A 21722-nucleotide genomic window follows, 5' to 3' on the forward strand; every position below is an offset into this window, starting at 1 on the left:
TGTTGTGGATAGGCAATGGAGTGCTGTGGACGAGAGTGTCCTACCGTCATGCTGCGCGAGAAGGAGCAAGGCGGCAAAGTGTTATTGCGCGGTTTTTTGCGGTGCGCGCGGAAAGTGCCGTGGTCAAGAAGCGTGAAACTGCGTGGTCTATTCTGCGTCAATGGATAGTGAGCCGGATGTTGAAGGTATAGCAAATAAGTATGGCTATGCAGAAAGTCACGAAGAGGAGTGCACGTCAGCAGAACAAGTCGTACATAAACTGGAAGAGGTGGGAACACTTGAAATTTTCGATGCGCAGAGTTTCCCTTGCTTCAGCTTATTTTAGCAACATTTTGTACGCGGCTTCTTCTCATTCATCACATATATACACCCTGATCTGACTGCAAGCCTGCACGTATTACCTTTCATGCTGAGCGACTTCTGTAAAGTTTGACCTGAACCGTTGCGAAATAGTTTTTCTTCTTTCCGTCTTGCAGGCATGGTTGAATGAGTCTTTTTCTCCCGAATTGTTGCCTTATCAAAATGATATCGTCGAATCCGTTTTGGACCAGCTGAATTATATGAAAGAAAATCTGCAAGGGGTCGGTAAAAACGGCTTCCGAGCTACAATGCACAAGATGGAAGTAAGTAAATTTGGCGTACTACTTACCATGGTGAACGTTGAACAGGGCGAGTCCTTGCTGGCGTTGCATATGTCTCCTCGCCATGTCTCGTCATTGAAACGGTCCGTGTTAGAATTCCATTAATCCACTTCCTTTATCTCTTTCAGGTTGAGCGGATTCAGTACGTTCTTTCTAGCTACCTCAAGATACGACTTGGGAAGGTACTGCCACAACACTTTTCAATACTAAGTGAAGATTTGCATATCGCTTTTTCTTTTCATTTCAAGATTGAAAAGCATGGCGCTTTCGTCCTGGAACAACAGGAAAGAGGCGAAATTGATTCAGATGATTTGCTTTCTTTGGAGGAAAGAAGGTTTGCGCGAGCGTAAGTTGATTGATTTTGTTGTTGTTATTGTTTTATGCAGGGCACCACATACAGGATTTGTGTAAAGCTTTGAGTACTGTTTTCTTTTTAGCGTTAAAGTCGAGCATTGGAAAATGTACTGAGAGCCTCGGAGGAGATCACTTCAGGAACACATTATGCTGCCATCCATGTAATCCAAGCATCGAATCTGTCAGTTACCAACTGTTAATTTTAACTGTGTTGAGGCTTGAAACATGTTCTGTAATTGTCTGCCACATTTTCTCGTGATTACTGTACTGCAAACAGTGCATTTGGGTACACACTTGTCACACAAGTCAATCTTGTTTGCATTGGGCAGACCCAACCACCCCTGCCTGATTTTTTTTCTCTTGTATACAGAAGGGTTAAAGGACTAAAATATCTTTGGTGACAGGGGTCATGAATATCCTTTCTGCACATACAACTGCTTGCGCAAAACGACTTAAAGGTGTCAAACTTTTTGTTTGTTTGTTTGTTTAATGTCGAAGCTTGCAAACCCAAGCTGGCTGGAACTGTTAGGCCCATAAAATTCACTATTATTGTGGCAGTCTTCTTGGCCATGAAGTAATTTGGTACAACTTTGTATGTTGCCCGTTGTGTTGAATTGGGCTGCCTGCTGCTGTTACACCTTTGTTGGCCCGTGTGATGCCTGCTTTGAGTGATGTACATGTAAGTGATGACACAGAATTCTTCCTGAAGCTACTTTTGTCCATCAACATAGCAAGTAATCGAACAACACGCATAATCAGAGAAAAATTACATGAAACATACACCAAAATATTCACAGAAGCAAGATATTGCTTAATCTATTGACTCTGCTCTCTTTAAGACATAAAAAAAAGCCATGTGGTTTATTTCATTAAATATTTTACAAAGACGTCCTCAGATGTACAACACATAGCATATCGCACTTTTCCATGATTGACCTGAAAACACTGCCAAGGTGCTGGACCACTGTATGTAAAAGTAGCGTAATGGAGTAATAATGTCGCAGAAGACAGCTGTTGCAAGGTATAGTGGCTAAAGATAGTTGCGCCGTCTAAATGGTAGTTTACAATTTTTTATGCACAGTTTGTACATGTTGAGCTGTGCAGTCGCCTTGCACAGAACCTTAGATTGGAAGGTTCTCCACAAAATGATTGAATGAGCCTCTATAAAGAAACAAGTTTGGCATCACTGCACTATAGAAGCAAGATTAAAGGGTGTGTGGAAGAACGAGCCTCGAGAGGTGTCAACATCTAGCTGGTCTTGGTCATTTCACGGAGATCTAAATTGAACACTTCTTGTTCTGCAAATAGTGTAGTTAGTTTACTTAGCTCCAAGGTAATTTTTGGTCTTGGGTTTACTCTGATTTTCAGTTTGGAAAAGATCTAGTCACAGTTTGCAATTGGAAATATACGTGCATGCACCAGACACGACATGACAGAGGACACACTCGGGCACAAACTTCAACTGGATTTTATTGTGATGGTAAGAAATATATATTCTTCCACAATCAGGATGATCAAACAGACATGACAAATACAACTGCCATGCCACACATGCTGAAAACCAAAAGCTACCCTTTAATGCCATTTCCCCATCCAAGAATTTCAATTCTTTATCCAGTAAAGCCACTGATGGAGCACTCATGCAACCAGGGCCTTATCGTAGAATTTCCCTCATCTCTACAATCTGCCGGGTCAGGTAATTCCTGTCGGAGTACAAAATCTGGAAATTATTAAAAATAGGACTGCATCCTCTGCACGACCAACAATGCTCTGCTATGTGTCCATCACTGTCTTGCAGCAATGTTCGCCCAGACGCTCCTTTACCTATCGGCCAGTTTGGCCGATATAGTATTTCTCGCATGGCAATACTAGATACACTGCACCTTCTTTGCAGTCCAGAAACTTCTTTTGATGCTTTATCATGCATCTTGCTGTTTCATGTTTTATTGGGTGCTCTTTCTGCATAGTCTATATGCTATATCAGCGTAAATGAGCGTCTGGCCAAACATTATCACAGGGTAGGGCTAGGCTGTGATGGACATGTAGCAGAGCATTGTCAGTTGTGCAAAGCATGCACACCTGTCTTTAATAATTGCCGGATTTTGTACTCCCACAAGAATTGGCTGACCCAGGAGATTGTCGAGGCGAGGGAAATTCTTAGATATGGCCCTGGTTGCATGAATCCATCAGTAGCTTTACTGGATAAAGAGTTGAAGTTCTTGGGTGGGGGATGGGTATGACAGGGTAGTGTTTGGTTTTTGGCTTGTGTGGCATTGCAATTGTATTTGCCATGTCCGTCTGATCATCCTGACTGTGAAAGCATGTATATTTCTTGCAGTCACTATAACATCCAGTCGAAGTTTGCGTACCTCCTTTCATGTCCTGACTTGCAAATATTTCCAAAAGTATAAAGAACCAACTCACCCAAAACGCAACGCTTCTGCAGACTTTGCAAGGTTGATGGAGATGGTTGAGAATGTGCAGTTAGCAGTCCAGGCTTTTAGCATTGTTTCATGATCATTGCTAGGAACTATAAACTTTGCGCCATCATGGGCACAGTTCAAAGCATTTGTTTGATGTGACTTGGGCATCATAGTTTCCAAGCATGAGCACTGTGTAGTGTTCTTCCTGCCAAATTTTTGCTTCAGCCCTCTCTTCATGTTGTAAGATTTGATGGCTTTAGAAAAGGAAACTGTCTTGAATCTTCCTCCACTGCCTTGAATCTCCTTTCCAAAAGTTAGAAAATGAAGCAAGTAATAGCATCAAGAGAAAAGCTCAGTTTGTGAAGCAATGCTACACATAGCCTGGCTTAGTGTTTGAAGAACGCCGTAAAGACCCCCCCCCCCCCCCCCCCTTCTTTTTTTTCAGGTATGTTGCTAGCATAGAAGACTACCTTCATGATGTGGCCTTGGTTCATATGCCTTTCAACCAACAGGATTTCAGCATGGCATCTGTGGGTAAGTTGAATCAGAAAGGTATGAGTACATAAGCATGCATGGATATTTTGAAGCAACAGCAATGTTTAAAGGAGTGCACACAGCAAATTTTTGCCTTCGTGGTGCGCCCCGTATTATTCCCCTATGACTGCTAAATAATTTATAATTGAATTTCTTCTTGCTGTTTCGGTTTGAATACTGAACAATGGCTGTGACGTGTAAGATGCCATGAAAATGACCATGAAGCAATATTTAATAAGGTTAAAAAAGGTGCAGGAGCGAATCTGTATTTTATCACTCATCACTGCATCGCAAAGATATTTAATGTAGCTTCGTTAACACCGAATATTTTGGAGATAAAAAATGGTGCTCCTCCTCTTTCCCCTCAACACATGCTTGCTGATGCACCTAAAAAAAAAAATAATGAAAACAGGTTGGGACTGTGCTCCACCCTGCCCACATCGCTTGGGTGCATCCATTGAGAAGGCTTGTCCAGATTTTTCACTTAGCGTCTGAGGGGCAAGGTTGATTAAGAACACTTGTTCTTGTGAGCTACAAATTTTTTATTTGTTTGTAAATTATAGGGTGTACGCAGAGCTTTTAAATTTCATTCGGAAAGTCACATATACCACCTCTACAGATTTCTTGCATTAGAATATGATCACAAAAATAATTTCACAATTCCTCTTAGCCAGTCTGCTTCAAGAGCTGCGGTGACAACAAACGACGTATCAGCGGTTATATATTGCAGTTTTTTTTTTCATGCCTCACGTTACCTAAACACACCTTACTCATCACAGTCATCGTTTGGTTGATAAAAATGAAACAGCAAGGTGCATGTCATGTGTGAGAAGAGTGCTGATGCCTTGTTGTGTTCATGGTGCGGAAGGGGACATAATGGCACACCCGACAGGGGCATCTACAACATGCAGGCGACGGTGAGTTGCAACACCACGACTTCCCGAGCACATGTGGGCTTGGCCCACCCATGTCTGGCTGTGTCCGGCAGAAAGGGGATCCTGGTGGTTGCGCCGACACCAAGTGCTTGGCCCTTTAAGACCTCTTGACAGAGGCAACGCACCACTTTGTCCCTGCTTGCCGTAGACGCCACTCTGGCACTGACCGAACCGGGGGAAATCGGCAGTTGCCTGTTCCTATCCTCCCCTTATCTTTCACTTTCCTATCCTTTTCTCTAAGCTCTTCTGTCTCGTCCTCCCTTCTTGGTTTTTCCTTTTTTTTTTGCTGGCGGCTAGGGATAACCTTGTGTGACTAACTACCCTCGGTTACGTCGTATTTGGCTGTAACCCCATCATTGCGCCAAATGTGCCAAACTATATCAAACCAGATAAGCTGTGCCTTCCTGATAAAAATTGTGAAAATTGTGCCAATAATCCAGGCAGACATACCCTTAGTTGTTGCCGTTTCAAAAGGCTAAGGTCTGTTGAAGCCCACTTATAACGAACTTGAATGTCACGCAGCATTGTTTCCTATGTCCCAAAGTTTGCAGTAAATGGACAGAAACGAATGTTGCAGCACAGACTTTCATGACGAACTTTTCATGCCATATGCATGCGTGGGCAGTCTTTGTACCGGCGAAATTTTGGCGCGCGTTTTTGAGCCGCTGCGCGTTTCTCGCTCGTTTACAAAACATGAGCAGCACACGCGTCGAGATGGAGGCTGATCGATGCCCTCAGGCTTGTGTGTCTGTGGAATCTACCTTTCATCGGCAATATTCCGACTGGCCAGCCGATTAGGCCTCGCATGAGTCAAATGATCGAAGGTTGCAGTCCGTGGTAGAGAGAGGTTAGGCAGATGGTTTCTTGACACTCACAAAGTGGACAAGGGAGGGGAAAGTCTTAGGGTGCTTACCAGCATTGCCAACGTTTCGACAAGAGGACTTGTCTTCGTCTGAGCAAAGCGTTCATCATTGGAGGAGTTTTAAACTCCTCAGAGTGAAGGCTGTGTTTAAACCCCTCAAATGATGAACGCTTTGCCCAGACAAAGACAAGTCCTCTTTTCGAAACGTTGACAAGCACCCTGAGGCTTTCCCCTCCCTTGTTCACTTTGTAAGTATCGAAGGTTGCAGTTAGTTGTGATGCAGATAGAATTTGGTAGTATAATTCACACGGGCAGATATGGCTATTTCCACATATAGGGCACGCTGGATCTACCACTATATTGTCTCCATTGACTGCAGCGTTCCTGTATATGCCTGTGATGTACAGGAACACTTGCTGACAAGTGACAGCTTGTGGAGAGAGCCCACGCTGCCGGTACGCGTGGTACACCGGTGGCACGTTGGCAGCGTTTCATCCTGTATAGTCAAATTTTTGTACCTAGTCAATGGCAGTTATTCTTGTAAAGTTTGTGAGAAATCACTGGCCGCATAGCCGACAGCAGAAATGGCTGTGAGGCATACCTCTACCTCTCAGGTGCGACTATGTACCAATAATTAGTCTTAGTAGTGTAGTGCATCTTTACATTTCACTCAAACTTTTCCAGCGTTGGTTGTCAACCTAAGAGATTTGAAAACTAAAAGCTATGCTCCAGAGTGCTTCTAGACCTACGCTTCTAAACCAAAATTACTCCAATTTGAAACTTCAGTGCTTCAAAAATTGCTCCAAATTGCATTTTACCAGTAGTATCACTGTATTTTGGTATAGCTGGGCTGTACTGTTGGCGTGGTCAGGACTTGCTTGCGAGTTCCTGTCCCGTCCCCTCGTTGGGCTCCGTAGTGGGTGGCTGCCACCGTGGCCGAAAAACATGTTTTTTTTCTGATGGCTAGTTCCTAGCAGTGAAAGCTCGTTAATTCAAACCTCGTTAATTTGGATTTCTGGACAGTTCGAACTGTAAGACTTGTTCCTTGTATGCTCCATTGGAGTTGATGTAAAATGTCGCCCGTTAATTCAAACGTGAATGGGTTGCACCACTGATAATTCAAACTACGCGTCTGGGCACGCAGTGAGTCAAACGCTCCCGCAAGGGTGCGCCACCTCTTTGGAGATGTGAAGAGGGTAAAATTGGTATGCGAGGTGGGAAGCAGGAAGAGGGTAAAATTGGCATGTGAGGTGAGAAGCTGTGTAGATGAGGAGGGAGGCTCCGTGTTAGCAGCAGCATGGAGACAGCAACAACTATGCGTGATCTCCGAGATTCGTACCTGGCGGTTACTTGTAAATGCCAATCTTGAAGGCTGCTGTAGCTTGCTGTGTTAGCTTTTGTATTTGAGCGATGGATGACATGGCCAGCGGCAAGATACAGAAAATCAGGCACATCGCAGTGTCTCTGGCACTCAGTCTGAAACCACACGGTCGCACATGATACTGCACTGATGTTTGCTGCATGTTTTTTTTTTTCCCCGTGCCCTTGGTGTCACGTTCTCTGCGATTGGTTGTAGCCATAGTGGTCAACCTACGTGGTGTGCCATGGCATAGTGGCCGACATGTCATCTGTTTGCAGTATTTATTGCACCAAAATGCTTCAAGAGAAGACTGAAACCATGCGGGAATTTGACTCCAGTGCGTTATCAAAACAGGATGTCACCAAAAAGCACATTCATTGGTTTGGCAGCTTGCGACTCTAAAAGAAGGAAAAAGAAATAACTAAGGCTCCTAGTTTCCCACGGATTTAAGCGTGTCTCGCGGAATTATGTGTTGGCAGCGAAATTCTCATTTTTTGATACAATTGTTACAGACATTGATACGAACGACAGAACGATGACAAAATGACTAATTCACCTCATTTGCACAAATACAACACGAAGGGGAGTTTGAGACCTCAGGAAAATCTTAAAAGAAATATTATTCGAATTACAAGGAAATCCTAAACCATTCAGGCCAGCTATAGCTGAAGGAAAATCTGCTGCAGGTCAGGTTTGAAAAAAAGTTGGGGAGTTTGCAAGCGTACTTGGACTTAGTGAAGAATCACCAGTTCTAGCTGCTGAGTACTGAGTTGCTGAATACAGTGATTTTATGACGCCTTCGCATTGGACATAAACATCTCCTACATAACTTTCTTCGTATGAAACAAGGTAAACCAAAGTTTGAAGGATGTGGAGATGAGCTAGCGATAAACCACATCTTCTCTCATGTAGAAAACTTGAGAAACTAACAAAAAAAAACCTTTTTAAAAGTTTTACAATGAACAGATTGCTTTCCGCCCCAGCTTATTCCTAGGTGATAATGCACTTGTCGAAATTTCCTGTATTTTTAGTTTATTAAAAGAAGCAATGCTCCTAAGCAAGTTATAACGTCTTAAAAACTTTTTAGTCATTGTCCACAAGGCAAACACACAAAATCTTGCGTGCCATAAAATGCAATGTAATGGCGCACACTGTGTTCCACTGAAAATAAGTAATTCTGGGGTGCACACCGACTGCTGTAGGCTGTGCTGTGAGGCTTTGCAGTTTTAACCATGTTTTCAGTATTTGTACTGCAGATTTTAGGGGACAGTTTTGGTTTGCACCAGTTTTAGGAATACAAAAATGCCATCACATTGTAGTCGTTAAGGCAACTTACTGCCGTGCTATTGTTGTTTGGGGGAAAATGTGTCTGGTCAATTTGGCTAAGCTAAATTTTTCAGTTTGAAATATTTTTATCATAAAATGTCATGGGTGCTTAATAATCATGGATTTGCATATTAGTGAGTTATGAATATGAATTTTGTGATATTAGATAGTTGAGAAGAACATTTCAAGTGTGTTTTCTTTGCTGGGATTTTTTTTCATTTTATTAGTTTTTTTTGCTAAAATTATTAAGTGGTTGCCAGCCAAGGGACCTCATGCACTCAGAACAAATTGAAGTTGACCTGTTTCGATAGATTACCGACCACACACTAATGACAGAGGCTATCTTCATTGAAAATGGAATTTTCATGAGGTAGAAAAGACAAAAAAAAAATAATACAGGCGTCGCCGCCACCGATCGTTTTCACAATCGAACTGCGATGATGCCAAGATCGACTTTTACGTGTTCATCTCTGAAGCTATCCTACACTGCCTCTAATTTTTGGTCTTGACATCGTGAGTTTGAATCAAGTGGCAGTCCAAGTTTTTCAGCAATAAATGCGTCTTATGCTGCCATACAAATGTGAACATAGTCACAGAGGTCCAGAAAATTTATTTTTGTACTACAAATGAAAATTGTGTGGAGTTGTTCTTAGTACCTCTTTAACAGCATTGTCACAGATCATTTGATTGACTTGAATCAGACTTCTTGTTCGGGGTACTTGCTAATTCTTGTCTTATCCAAGCGTTCTTGGCACTTTATCCTTTGTGTAGTTATATGGTGGTAAAATATTTTTTGCGTAACTGAAGCGTACTGCAGTGGTCAGAATTAAATCCCCAAATTCTGACTCGTGCACAAGCTGCATAATTGGATAAACAAATAGATTTGCATCTTTGTTCGAGCCCCTCTGCTGTGACGGAACTGAATATAGGAAAGCAGGAATTTGGATGTGGGTTCTTTTGCTGTGCATGTTGGCTGTCATTTCTTTTTTTATGCCCTGAAATGTTTCCAGCCAATGACATACTCAATTTTTTGTGTAGATGCAGGCCCCGAATTGGATGAGTACGTCTTTCTCAAGGTGAAAAGGCAAACACTTGGTGTTCTAGTAGATGAAGAAACATCACAGAGCAGGTGAGTGCTCTTCAAATTACACAGCGGCACGAGCCACATAACTATGATTGGTTAGCTATAGCTCATCTATTTTTATAACACACTTTTCGATGGAACTTTATATTTATTTAGGTGGGATGGCTTTTAGATCTAAAGCGGAGAGGAGGGTGGGAAATGGGTTACAGGCAGTGTAAAAGGCCGTACTCCTTAGACAGAAAGAGTCAAGCACTGCCACAGAAAAGTTTGATGATCTACCTGGCGGGCAAATCGAGGCCTCGTATGTCGACACCAGAGCACAGTCGAGGTGGCACTCCCTTGTCAGCTATTACTGATTCATTTGTGTCATATTAATTCATTTCAAGAAGCTTTTAGGTTTAGTGTAACAGAAGCATCACTGGGGGGTACAGCTGCAGCCTGGGGGAAGTGATTGAAGTGGCAACACTGCATTTTTTGTATTTTTGTGTATTTGAAACGAAAAGGCATTTTGGAACAGCTTGGTGGGGTGGGTATGTAATGGTGAGGAATGATGCACTGGAGGGGTGAGAAGGGTGCAGTATGCCTGTCACTGAGCAGAGAAGAGTTGTGAGTCTGTTAGTACTGTGTGCTGAAAGGATTCAGCTCAAGAGTGCGGGAAAAAGAGAAACGAACATAAGGGGGCAGGGGAGGAAGAGCAGATGACCTTAGAATATGAAACACATGGCGAAGCCAACAGTCACCAGAACCAATGAGCATGGGGGTTGTTTTTTTTTCTTAATAATTTGTGATGTTCAATGGGAGATTAATTTGCAATGATTACCCTATTAATATCCCATTGAACTCCACAAAATATTAAGGAAAAAACATCCCATAATTAATCTGGCTTCTGTCATGTGTGTCGTAATGGGCCCCTCCTTTCCCTTCCCTTGTCTGCTCTTGGAATGTGAAGTTATACAAGTCAAATAAAAATTTTGTGGGCTTTCACACCTTGCGGTAGTATTATCTGTAGCAAGCGAGCTGGCTCTGATTTTGATGGACTGATCAGCAGCTTTCAGCCTACCAAGGCAGAAAGGGAAAGTTTTGATTTACTAGGGTTGTTTTCTTTCCTTTTGGCTTCATACATTCTCTGCATAAGTGACCATTTTTAAAACAGCCTAATATTTTGTAATACATGAAGCAAGGTGTTTTCTAATATGTTCCAGTGCTTGCACATCTGTTTGCTCCTGTTAATTATAATGGGTGTATCAATTGAGATGCTTATTTAGTACATTCGCGAACTCTTTGCTTTGCATGACTTTTTTTTTTTATGTGTTTACGTTTAGTTGATAAGTATATTTACATTCGGCCATGGTTGCACTGAATGGTAACCGGCCGGTCAAGAGACAAGCAACGTGTGGTAGTGTCCAGTTTCTTTGGCAACGCTATAGTTCATGCCTGTTTTTGTTTCTGCCAGTGAAATTTCGCCACTCGGCTGATAGACGATGCTGTGATCGCAGGTCCAGTTGAAGCTGCATCTTTGCTATTTTATGTGGCCGCTGGCTTCCAATGCATTTCCCGTGTTGTGTTTCTCACCTATATATGTTACATCAAAGCCCCAACTAATAATTCTCTGCACTGTCTCTGCACCAAATCTACAGTGAAGCTAAGCACTTAAGGCTGGCCTACTATTGTGAAAACTAGTGGCGTGTGAATATTTGATTTGAGGAGTGGATCTCTGAAAATTTTCGAGTGTTCAGCACGACATTCAATATATCAAATGGCACGCTGTGCCCCTGCGAGTGGCCTTCTCCCAGCGGCGCTCTTTGATCACTTTTCAAGTGCAGAGACAAGCCAGCTGCACCGCCTTGGGCACCTGCTGGCAGCGTTAGTGCCATGAAACCGCATGTCACGAACACGGGCTGTGCTTGAGGATGGTCTTCGGTTCCTTGTACTCATTTTCCATGCCTTATAACTAGGGGTTGGACTTACTTTTTTTTTTTTTAATTCGGTGGACTTTTTTCGGTTTTCATTTCAGAATGTACGTTTGTTTTTTTGTGATTATTTTCGACGAATTAAATACTGAATTTTTTCAGTTATTTAATGTAGCAATTCTGTGCAGTCACAAGTGACCTAAGCCTATATCAGTGTCATCCTGTACTATTTACCACTAATTAATGTACAGATGGTAGTACTTGGAGCAGTGCTTGTAGAAGAAATTGCTACTGTGATTAAAAGGTTAACTCAAGTTGCATGAGATAGCTGGCAGACAAAACGGAGGTGGAAGTTTACTTCTATGAACTAGTTGACATGTTATCAATGGGCTGTCGTGCTGGGTTGAGCACAAGGGCGGGGCAACACGTGGTCTGCGTGTTGATCGATGGAACTGCTGCCAAATCGTCACGGTAGTTAGATCATTCTTTTTCATAATACCCATGCGAGGTTTCATGTCAGTGTACTTCACGCAGTCGATTAAGCTGCTTAACCGACTAACTGATCTAAACAGATCATAGTGAACGAACGGTGTTAAGCTGAAAGGCGGTGAGGAGATGATGTTTCCCGGTGTGCAGAGGCGTGTAAGCTAGCGGAGCAAAACCTCAAGTCTTGCAACCGTGCTGCTTGTCCAACAGTACCATCGTTGCATCATGCCCCTGCCTGCCCTACTTCGTTTATTTTCAAATTTGACTGAGTGTAACTCGCACTAGTCAACATCCAGCTACCTGTGCCTTGCATGCAAAGAATACTGACCTTTTTTGGTTAAAACTGAATTTTGAAAACTGAATTCAACTTACTTTTACCAATTCTTTTTTTTCTGGTTTAAACCGAAAAGTTTAACCTCTACTTATAGCGATCATGCCTTGAAGCCAACCTAGCTAAAGCCTAGTGGGGGCCCTCGTCTGGTGTTGTTCAGTGCCGAAAGTATTGAGGAAACAAACTGTACCTTAATTTTAATGATATCCTAGAGTGGTTCCACGTAAGATCGAACAAAGGGGGTGGACGACCTCTTAAATTTATTTGAAACTTTTGTATACTGTTGCCTGATTACTGGACAGAAACAATCTGCAATTGGTTTTCTCCCAAAAAATTTTTTTTGAAACATGCAAAATTATTAATGACAGAGAAGGGAAGTTCTGCACTTAAGTGCTGTGCTGTTTATGACCAACTATGGCTATCAATTACATAAAATATAGTAAAGTTAGGTGTCTGAAAATTGCTTGAGTAGTTATGTGGATGTTCTTATTTATGCTCCGTTATTTTTGTGTGTCTGCAAGCTATAGATGTTTTTATAAAATTTGTCTAAATTCGCCCAAAGAACTTTCTTTATCTAGTTTGGAGGTCGTTATATCAAAAATCGCTTGTAGCAGAGTGGCAGCAATTATGCGTTATCATCTGTGCACTCTGATCTATCAAACTGCTGGAGTTCATATTTATGTGTCTTTTCGATAAAGAGGTATTTTATGTGCCTTTTCGATAAAGAGATATGACCATGCTAACATCAAGAAAACGCAGAACAATGTAACTTCTGACGACAATTAAAAATAAAACCCATCTTTTATATTTTTTTAAGCTTTGACCACATGTTTTCCTTTATATCAAATTCTGGAATCATTAAAAACATGTTGCATAATTTCGTTTGTCTAGTAGTTGTGACCCTTCCAATGAGACCCTTGCGCAAGGTTCAGCACGCCGTGCAGAATTGAAGAGCCTATGTCATTTGTGATTCGTGTACAGGTTTTCAATTTTGGTAGGTTATTGCATGTAGTCCTTTCTGTCTCGATGCATCAGATTAGCTATGAGAGCCACTATATTAAAAGACGCCGGATTATTTTTCACCACCTAGGGTTCCTTGATACCCTGCAGCACCGCACAGCACGCTGACGTTATTGGCATTTCGCCTTCATCAAAACGCAGTCAAGGTTCAATGCGCAGCTTAGAATACACAAAAAGAGGTTAAAGTCAAATAATCAAGCAACATATTTCCGATCATTTTTAGCGAAATGAATCAATTGAAAAGGTGATGGAGAACTTCTTCATTAAAAACAATTTGTTTCTGGGCTGCAATCGATTATTCGACTGATTCGACAACGCACAATGTCTTCATTCCTGCGCACATAGTTTCTTCCGAGCAGACCCGGCTGTGCGTGCCACATACAATTCAGAGGATGCTTCTGTTGATGACTTGAATAGCTGCCACTCATGCCAAGATTGAATGCCATCGAAGGCGCGCGCTGTCATCCACTCTTCGTTTTTTAACTCTTGGAAGGCAACAACTTCTTTTACTCCCAGATGTATTACATGCACACCTTTCAGTTTATTCAATAAAACACAGTCACTGGTTGCCCGAATTGCGCTTTCAGGGTTTGTTCTCAGGTTGTTGAGCGTTGCCTGGTGCTGGACGAGTCCTCCAACACCGTCGCACACGTCTTTCCTGTGTCGGTTGCTAAGAATATCCATTGGGTATTGGGACAGTCGATCTTTCCAAGCTCAAAAGGTTGCTATCTATTTTTTGAATGGCTGGCGGCTCCATCACCGACATACGCCACCTTGGGGTGCACCGGCAGGTTGTCGTCCATCCATTCTCTCACTTTCTTTAGAGCCAAGCAGACATGAGGGAGTCATGGCTCAAATCGTCACTGACAGCCGCGAAACTGTTCGTAGATTTTCTTGCTGTGACCACAGATGTAGATATTCGCACTTGTTTCTTTTGCCAGTGGGGTACGCCTGACCCTCATCAGGAATCACGACAGTCCAGTTTTCGGCAAAATCGAAGTGGAATAATGCTCCCGCGCTGTGTGCATTCCTTTTCCTCGTAGATTGCTTTACCTTAAGCCTTCCTACTGTGATTGTGCACGATCCATCTTGCTACTAACCGCCGAAGATGATTAAGAAAAGTGTCAATATCCAAAGCCTTTTTGCAAGGTCACCCGACTCCCACGTCGCTAAGAATAATTGTTCATCCTCTGGGTGGCCATCCGAAAACCGATAGGGAGCGCTGTGCCCGGGCTCCTCTCCGCCCTAAGTGGACTAGAATGCGCCCGGTGTAGCCACTGCAGCGACGACGACAGCGTTTCCTCTGGAATCAGCCAGCACAGCTTTGCCGGTGCACCCTCTGTCCACTTGATGAAGATTTCTCCCAAGGTCTGCCGTAATTGACCGCCTGGAGGGGCCGATTCTCTATGGCTCCAGTCATTGTGCTCGGCCGTATCACAGTGCAGTCATTTTTGTCGTAATGAACAGGTACTGGATTTGATATTCGAAGGCATTTTTCCTTCATATTCATGTTCAGTTTGTATTGAAAGTTTTCAATATTTGCACACCCCTAGTAAAAATGCAATCACAGTCAAGAACCAATTGTCATGCTGCACAACAGAGTAGACAAATTTTTGATCATCATTGCCTTGTACGAGCAATCACAGGATTCAGAGCAACTAGGCCTTTGCCTCGTTGCTGCAGAGGTCTGCACGGGTAGATTTGTTCGTTTATCCGAAATTGTGTGCTTGCAGTGCAGATGCAAAAACATGTCATTTTAGAAACTTATATATTCAGCTCTTTTTGGTGCTTTTTATGCCTCTCTAGTTTTGGTTGAAAGTTATCTTCAAATAAACCTTCTTTGTGTTTTGTAGTACTGTTGGACCTTTACCATGTTTAGTATAATATGTAGTGTGAAAGATGAAAGGATGGATGTAGTGTGTGGTGAAATGTATTTCTGGAGCTTTTAGTTGGCTCTGATTTTTCCTGTAGGTATAGTCGTGCCCAGTGTGGCTTGCAGCGTTCTGATGGCAACCTTATTCTGGTATCCGCTTGATAGCAAATGAATGCCACTGCTGGGCAGCTATGTACAGAACTTGGCAGCAGTGCCCGACTGGCATGGCCTCATAATGTGAGCTCTTAACAGCTGATGCTTGTTGCAAGTCATACCACGCACGATAGTACATTTTCTGTTGTTCACCAGTCTAAATCGAGTTTATCAGAACATGAAGTTAGGATAGTTGGTTTTCCATGTCCTACAGAAGTTAGCATGAAAAACAGGACTGAAGATACAGCTCAAGAATGAAGCGGCAAGTGCCATTCAAAGAAGGCCCTCTAGCAAGTGGCGTCAACTGACTTTCGTGACGTTGCAGTTAATCCCCTGTAACACTAGTATGACGGGATTAGCATTCGTTATTAGCAGTTGTTCACTGTGACATTGGCGGTGCAGACAGGGCAATTTTATTTTTATTTTTTTCTTGGCTGCCCACCATCTAACGAAAGTTTTTAGTAGCGCCCGTGCTGTCTCTTCTGTCATCCTGTTTTTCATGCTAACTGCTGTAGTGTATCTAAATGGCATGTCTGGATTTGTGAGGCAGTTGTAAGGAAAGTTACTGCCTTATTTCGTTTCTATTTTGTTATATTTTGTGTGTTAATGGACGATTGCACCTTTATTTTTTATTTCAGAGATGGTGAAGTCATTGACCTTGATGAAGGATCTCAACACATAATCCGGTATCGTGTCATTGCCCCCCTTGTTAAAGATGGATCAGTTGTCTTATTGTGACAAGCAGCCCTTCTGTTGCAACCTTGAATAAATGTACAGTGTGTTATTTTAACTTAATCTGTCTCGTTAATTGCCTGCAGCTGTATGCATTCAAGATTTCAAGTGGAAATGCATGGGTCAGCTGAAGATAAAATTTTGTGGGAAAAAAATGGCCGGATTCCCTACAATTGTGCAATAATATTTGGGCGAAAGGAAAAAGACATCACATGGGGAACAGTTTTGATGGCACTCTCTGTGCCACTGAAAGTGGCAGTATGAGTATTTCTCTCTGCCACCTTGTTTCAGTCATACATAAAGACCAACAAGACTTCAGAATGACTTTTTGACACATTTTTCACCTACATAACAAGATATATTACCAGCTAATATTAATGTTGTTAACCTCTTTTTTTTCTTCTTCTTGGCATCTCTTGCGCACACATTCAGGAAACACTAAGACAGGCAAGAAACATGCACACGTTGGTTCCGACGAGCGCAGGGGTGGGGGGGGGGGATTCTTGGACTTGCTCATACCATTCTACTGTAACTGCACACCAGCTTGGGGCTCGAACGTGCACTCTTCGAGCGCTTCACCCTCCTGGCTGCCGAGCAAAATGCGCTTGTCTCCCTTGGCCATTAAAAATCAAAATTACTGAGAATTTTGCCTAAATTCTATAAACTTGCGAAAGCAGAATTGCATGAACAATAATCACGAAGACAGAGAATTCTCTGTTCGTGTCTTCACGCCGCTGATGGAAGTTGATGAAGACGACGACATGCAATGTATAGAGCAAGATAGTGTAGCAGTTTAACGCGAGGCATGTTCAGCTGTGGCGATAGCCTAGTGCTCTTGCACAGTGGCCAGCGAAGCTGATCTGTTCAAATCCCTGTCGCTGATATTTATTTGCTTCTTTCGCTTGGCACAAACCCACAAACTTCACAAGATCTTGCTCGAGGTTTACCTACCGGGAATAGTGCTTTCGCACTAAAAACTGCTGGGAAGCAGCAGGCTCATGACAAAATAACCGAACAAGAAGGAAATAACGCTGGTTTATATTTTGTTAAAGTGAAATAAAAAGCATAACATGTCGTCTGTAAGCTTAATAAAGAGGGCTTTCAAAGTTGACAATTTTCTTTATTATTCCTAGTTATTCGCATATGCATACACTGACTGTTGCAATGCTAACCGCGCACCTTAAAATGCTTCTCTCGGTTAAACCTCTCGCTTATTCACGCTGAACTTTGAGACAGAAATGGCATACAACAGACTTTTTGTTTCACTACATGTTTGGATGATGTACTTGAAGATGTGGTGCAGGCGCTAAATTGAGAATTAATTCTCTGTCATTAGATCAGCGTTTAAACGGACGTAGCTGCTGTAATCACTCAAGTATCACTCGCGCACCTAGCCAGTAGTTACCTTACTTATCAGTGATTGATAAAGAATTAAGTTTGCTGTCTTATTCAGTTACTAGTGTGGTACTTGAAATTTGACTGTTTTTGGAATTTCAAGGGCTACTGCGGAGTTGGCATGCGGTAGCCAGGTACAGCCAAAAAATTTTTTGGGGGTAGAGGGGGGAGGAAGGCCTCGGCCCATACACCGGCCAGCCTACTGTCTACATGCCTGGTTCTACCACGTTATCATAGTATTCCGAGGAGGGTCATTTTGGAGGGATAAACTGTATTCAACTTGAGCTTATTGAAATTCACACAGATAAGCAAAGTATCCGGGCTTCTAACTGGCTATGGCTTTCTGCCGGCATCTTGTTAGTAGCCTGCAAGATTTTGTTTAGAGGGCATGAACTTCATAAGCAACGGCATTTTAGTGGAGCATGAATGAAATGTTTATCAGTCCTTGAATACGGTACATGTATGCGACCTTGTTGTGCGAGGAAGGAGCACCAGCGTGCACAGAACGCGACGCTGCTCTTGCCCGGTGTTCCGAAACAACGCGCCCCTACACGTCATGAAAATCGTCGTAAACTTGCAGGCAGCGGCAAAAAATGCCAGCCTACGGCAGTGATTGCGTCGTTGTCTCAAAGGTGGCGCCACAAGTACTATGTCGCAGCGTCGTTTCAGCAGCGAGTGCGTAAACTACCGCTGAAGGTCATTTTAGCTCTTCGATACTCTTCGGTGTGTGTTGCAGTGTTCTGTGAATGAGCACAAGATGCCGTTCGGAAAGTTTATGAAGGCGCTACTTCCCATTTTACCTGCGATGCATAGTTGCAGCATCGCGGTGTGCACGCCTAGCTCATGCGGAAGTGCTCATGTCCGACCCGACCTCTACTGACTGAACTGGCCAGCGTAAGTAGTCACGCGCATTTGCGTAGCGATGTCTCGGTGATAAGCGTGTTTACGGACGCCCGTCGTTGCGCAAGTGTGTCGATGCTTTTCATGGGCGCGCCGGGTGCTCGTCGGCTGCCTTCGCGCGTGTCGCTCGCCGGCGTGACGCGCGCGTCGTCGTAACTGGCGGCTTGGCGGCGCCTGTGGTTGGCCCTATTTCGACCGGTCTATCGGCGCTGGATCACTCGCGTCGCCGCGTAGCAGGATTCGCCGGCACTTGCGGCACTGTCTGTATCACTCGCGTCCTATTGGCGGACAGGAGCGCGGCACGTGAACAGTACCTGACGCATTGGAGCGCCTCCGCGCGGCTGCCGGCGACGCCGCAGCGAGTTTTTCTCATGCTGCCAGTCGCCGGCGGCGCAGAGCGCCTCCGTTCGCGCATGAGTCGCGCCGGCTTATATCTAGTGGCCCAGTGACGGTGACATGCCGCGTACTTAGGGAACCAAGTTCGGGTAAGTAGTGCTCACTGACGCCATACACGCGCACCGCTTCCTCCGTGTTGTGCAGCGCTCGAACATTTTCAGCATGTGCAGCTGCTTCGGTGGCCGGCGGTCCTCATCATTTCGGAAGGTTGAGTAGTCGCCTTCCGGGACGGTTTGGAGCTTCCAGCCGCCTCTGAAATTGCTCGGCAGGCTTGCATCACGCCTTGGCCGTAGTGGTGTGCGCAGCGTTGTTTCACGAAAGCTGTTCCGCGTTTCTACCGGTTTAGGAGGCAGTATATGAGAGGCGCGCCGCGTATGCAAGGGGCTTCCTGGAGAGGCGCGCGCTGCCGGATGAACCGGAGGAGCGGCCTGGAAGGGCTCGACCGACGTCTTGTCGCTTTGGCGACGCTCGAGCCCTTTCTAGGAGCTCGTACAGAGCCTAGGATCAATGGCCTGCATTTACAGTTAGTTGCACACCACGCATACTGCGGCGCATCTGCGCGGCAGCTGAAGGCTGAACGTATTGATCGGTGGCAGTATGCCCGCACTAGTTGGCCTTGGAGGAATTTCACGGTCAAGGCGTAGAATTTATGCTGTACTTCACTTTGCGGAGTATTGAGGAGGGGCACTGTGAACGCGGCTTGCAGCGCTCGAGTTGTCTTCGAGCGCTACACGTCGCCCGACTTGCTGCTGCGCGGTGCGTCTGCTGTCATCTGACTGGTCGCCCCCCCTCTGCCCAGGACACGCGAGCGTCGCCATGCCCATGGACCTGGAGCTGGTGTTGTCGGCGAACCCGCCGCTCTTTGTGGGCAGCGAGTGCCGACTCAGCGTCTGCGCCCTGCAGCAGGGCAACCCGCTCTTCCAGACGTGCTCCGTCAAGCGCAACTACCGACGCGCCTCTACCAATGTGCCGCCCATCAAGCCGTGCATGTCTCCGCGTGACGAACAAGTCCAGAGCGAGCCGACGAGTCCGACGTCGTCGAACCGCATCAAGCGGCGGGTGTCGTTTGCCGACGACCGTGGCTACTCGCTGACCCAGGTGCGTGTCATGAAGGAACCATCCGACAGCCCGCCGCGGTGGACCGACGAGTTTGTGGCCAGGATAACGCGTGACATGCGGCTCGACGCACCCTTATGGGAGACCACCTTCACACAGCCGGCCTCGGACTACCTAGAGTTCCGGCAAACGCTCGACGCCAACCTCGTCTCGCTCGAGAACGTCATTGTCAAGAGCGACGAGCTCATAACGGGCACCATCAAGGTGAAGAACGTCACCTTCGAGAAGCAGGTCTTGGTGCGCGCCACCTTCGACGGCTGGAAGACCATGCAAGACTACGCGGCTGAGTACGTGCCCAACGGCCACTTAAGTAACATGTACGACACGTTCTGCTTCTCGATCCCCATCCCATCGTCGGCGTCCGGCAACTTAGGCGTGATTGAGTTCTGCGTTTGCTTCAAGCACGACCAGCAGGAGCACTGGGACAATAACAATGGAAAGAACTACAAGCTGGTGGCGCGAGCCAAAAAGGCTCCCAGCCCGACTGTGGTGCGGCGCTTTACGGATGCCCTCAAGGCAGACGTGGACTCCTGGACAGAGTTTGCCAGTTGGAAGAACCTCGCCTCAGAGGGACCGTACTGGTGACTTAAGGCTTCCTTTAGGTTACCTGTCCCCCCCCCCCCCCCCCCCACCCCCTCTTAAAGAATCACCCTCGCTTACTGTGCCGTTTTAATTAGCTCCAATGTGGTAGGTTTAATTCATTGTTCCTCTAAGCTTGCTACTGAAAGAGCTCTTTGGAAGGTGGACAGTTCAGTTAGGTGACAGCTCTGGTCACACATGCCACGGTTGTGCAAACTGTTAGTGAAGTAGCGGTGTTTGCATTTTGCATGATGGTGCGAGATGCATTTATATGAAAATGCCACGGCTTGAGCTTGTCCACGAAATGAGTTTCTAGTCGGAGTTGACATGCGTCTGCAGCTTGGGACTCGTGAAAGCGTCGAGGACTGTTCGTCTAGTCCTTACTCGGAGTGCGCTGTAAATGTGCTGCTTGGAGGGGGCTATTTTTCTACGAGAAGAGCAGACCTGTCTGAGTGTACCTGTCTCGTGTGCCAAGCAACTTGGGGACATTTGGAGTGCTTTACAAGTGGACTCTGGGGCCTATGGTTGGCTGCATGCCATGCAGAGTTTTGTACATACTCATATTTTTGGGTGCCCTGTTTACACCTCGCCTAGATATTTAGCAATGCCTAGTGAGTTAGGTTCTTCGTGTATATTGCAAACATTGTGCACTGGTTGGCACTTTGGAGGTGTGGCTGCACGCCTAGTGCGAGCCGCTCGATGCTCAGGGCTATTTAAGCCATGATTTAAAGTGAACGCCGCTTCAGGACTGTGAGCGCCGTCTTAGTAATCCCTTGTGTAGTGTATAGGGCTGCGGTGCCTGTATGCGTGATTAGGGTAGATGTCTCAGGACACTTTGTTCTGTCTTTCAGCTGTTGTTGCCAGCCTTTTCTTTGTACATAAGAACTTTGTTGGTTTTTCCTGCTCTCTCGTAACCCGTGCCATGGTATTTTACTCCAGGACATTTTTAGCACAATCGCAACGAATTGTTGAACAATAAACTTGCTTCTGGTGGCGACCGCACTGCTCAGTGGCTGTGTTTCTGAGTCGCGTTCACCTCCCGTCGTCCACGACGACTTCCGTTAGAAACCGCAGCGAGGAGGGCCCCGGAGACTCGTCGTTCGGGGCCTCGCAGTTGTTGCCGCGTCATTGGCTGAGTTCGCCTTTATTCCTCGCTTATCCGCCATGTGCGCGCCTGAGCGAGCGGCCCACTTTCGTTCAATCGCACCTCAGGAAGGGCGATAAGCACTCGTGCTGCCACCCCAAGGGCGGTGATTCGGTCTATTTGTGTGTGACCGTGCGGTGTTGAAACTGAGGCGAAAGCGTCCATTGA

General features: G+C 45.0%; 2 protein-coding genes and 1 pseudogene across 3 annotated transcripts; 2 read left to right on the top strand and 1 right to left on the bottom strand.

Moving 5' to 3' along the window:
• Positions 1-36: 36 nt before the first annotated feature.
• On the top strand, positions 37-16087 carry Sld5 (DNA replication complex GINS protein Sld5). The gene is made up of 7 exons (XM_077645796.1): positions 37-268; positions 477-623; positions 770-823; positions 890-987; positions 3864-3952; positions 9474-9564; positions 15931-16087. The coding sequence occupies exons 1-7, from the start codon at positions 161-163 to the stop codon at positions 16028-16030; spliced, it is 687 nt and encodes a 228-aa protein (XP_077501922.1). The 5' UTR covers positions 37-160; the 3' UTR covers positions 16031-16087.
• LOC144115884 (uncharacterized) lies at positions 13459-14686 on the bottom strand (annotated as a pseudogene).
• A 2028-nt stretch (positions 16088-18115) lies between the features above and the next one.
• On the top strand, positions 18116-21422 carry LOC144112950 (protein phosphatase 1 regulatory subunit 3B-B-like). 2 transcript variants are annotated; one of them, XM_077645795.1, is made up of 2 exons: positions 18116-18313; positions 19515-21422. In XM_077645795.1, the coding sequence occupies exon 2, from the start codon at positions 19532-19534 to the stop codon at positions 20414-20416; it is 885 nt and encodes a 294-aa protein (XP_077501921.1). In that variant the 5' UTR covers positions 18116-18313; positions 19515-19531; the 3' UTR covers positions 20417-21422. The 2 variants fall into 2 exon arrangements, with proteins under 2 accessions (XP_077501921.1, XP_077501920.1); XM_077645794.1 differs by lacking the exon at positions 18116-18313 and adding an exon at positions 18522-18804.
• Positions 21423-21722: the final 300 nt, after the last annotated feature.

This window comes from Amblyomma americanum, chromosome 1, assembly GCF_052857255.1.
Source record: "Amblyomma americanum isolate KBUSLIRL-KWMA chromosome 1, ASM5285725v1, whole genome shotgun sequence".
Classification (NCBI taxonomy): domain Eukaryota; kingdom Metazoa; phylum Arthropoda; class Arachnida; order Ixodida; family Ixodidae; genus Amblyomma; species Amblyomma americanum.

Bases quoted from the DNA above. Each gene is read 5' to 3' on its own strand.
- Sld5 (XM_077645796.1), top strand. From the start codon at position 161: ATGGATAGTGAGCCGGATGTTGAAGGTATAGCAAATAAGTATGGCTAT. The intron at 269-476 runs GTGGGAACACTT...TCCGTCTTGCAG, and splicing joins TCGTACATAAACTGGAAGAG to GCATGGTTGAATGAGTCTTT. The intron at 988-3,863 runs GTAAGTTGATTG...CTTTTTTTTCAG, and splicing joins GAAAGAAGGTTTGCGCGAGC to GTATGTTGCTAGCATAGAAG.
- LOC144112950 (XM_077645795.1), top strand. From the start codon at position 19,532: ATGCCCATGGACCTGGAGCTGGTGTTGTCGGCGAACCCGCCGCTCTTT.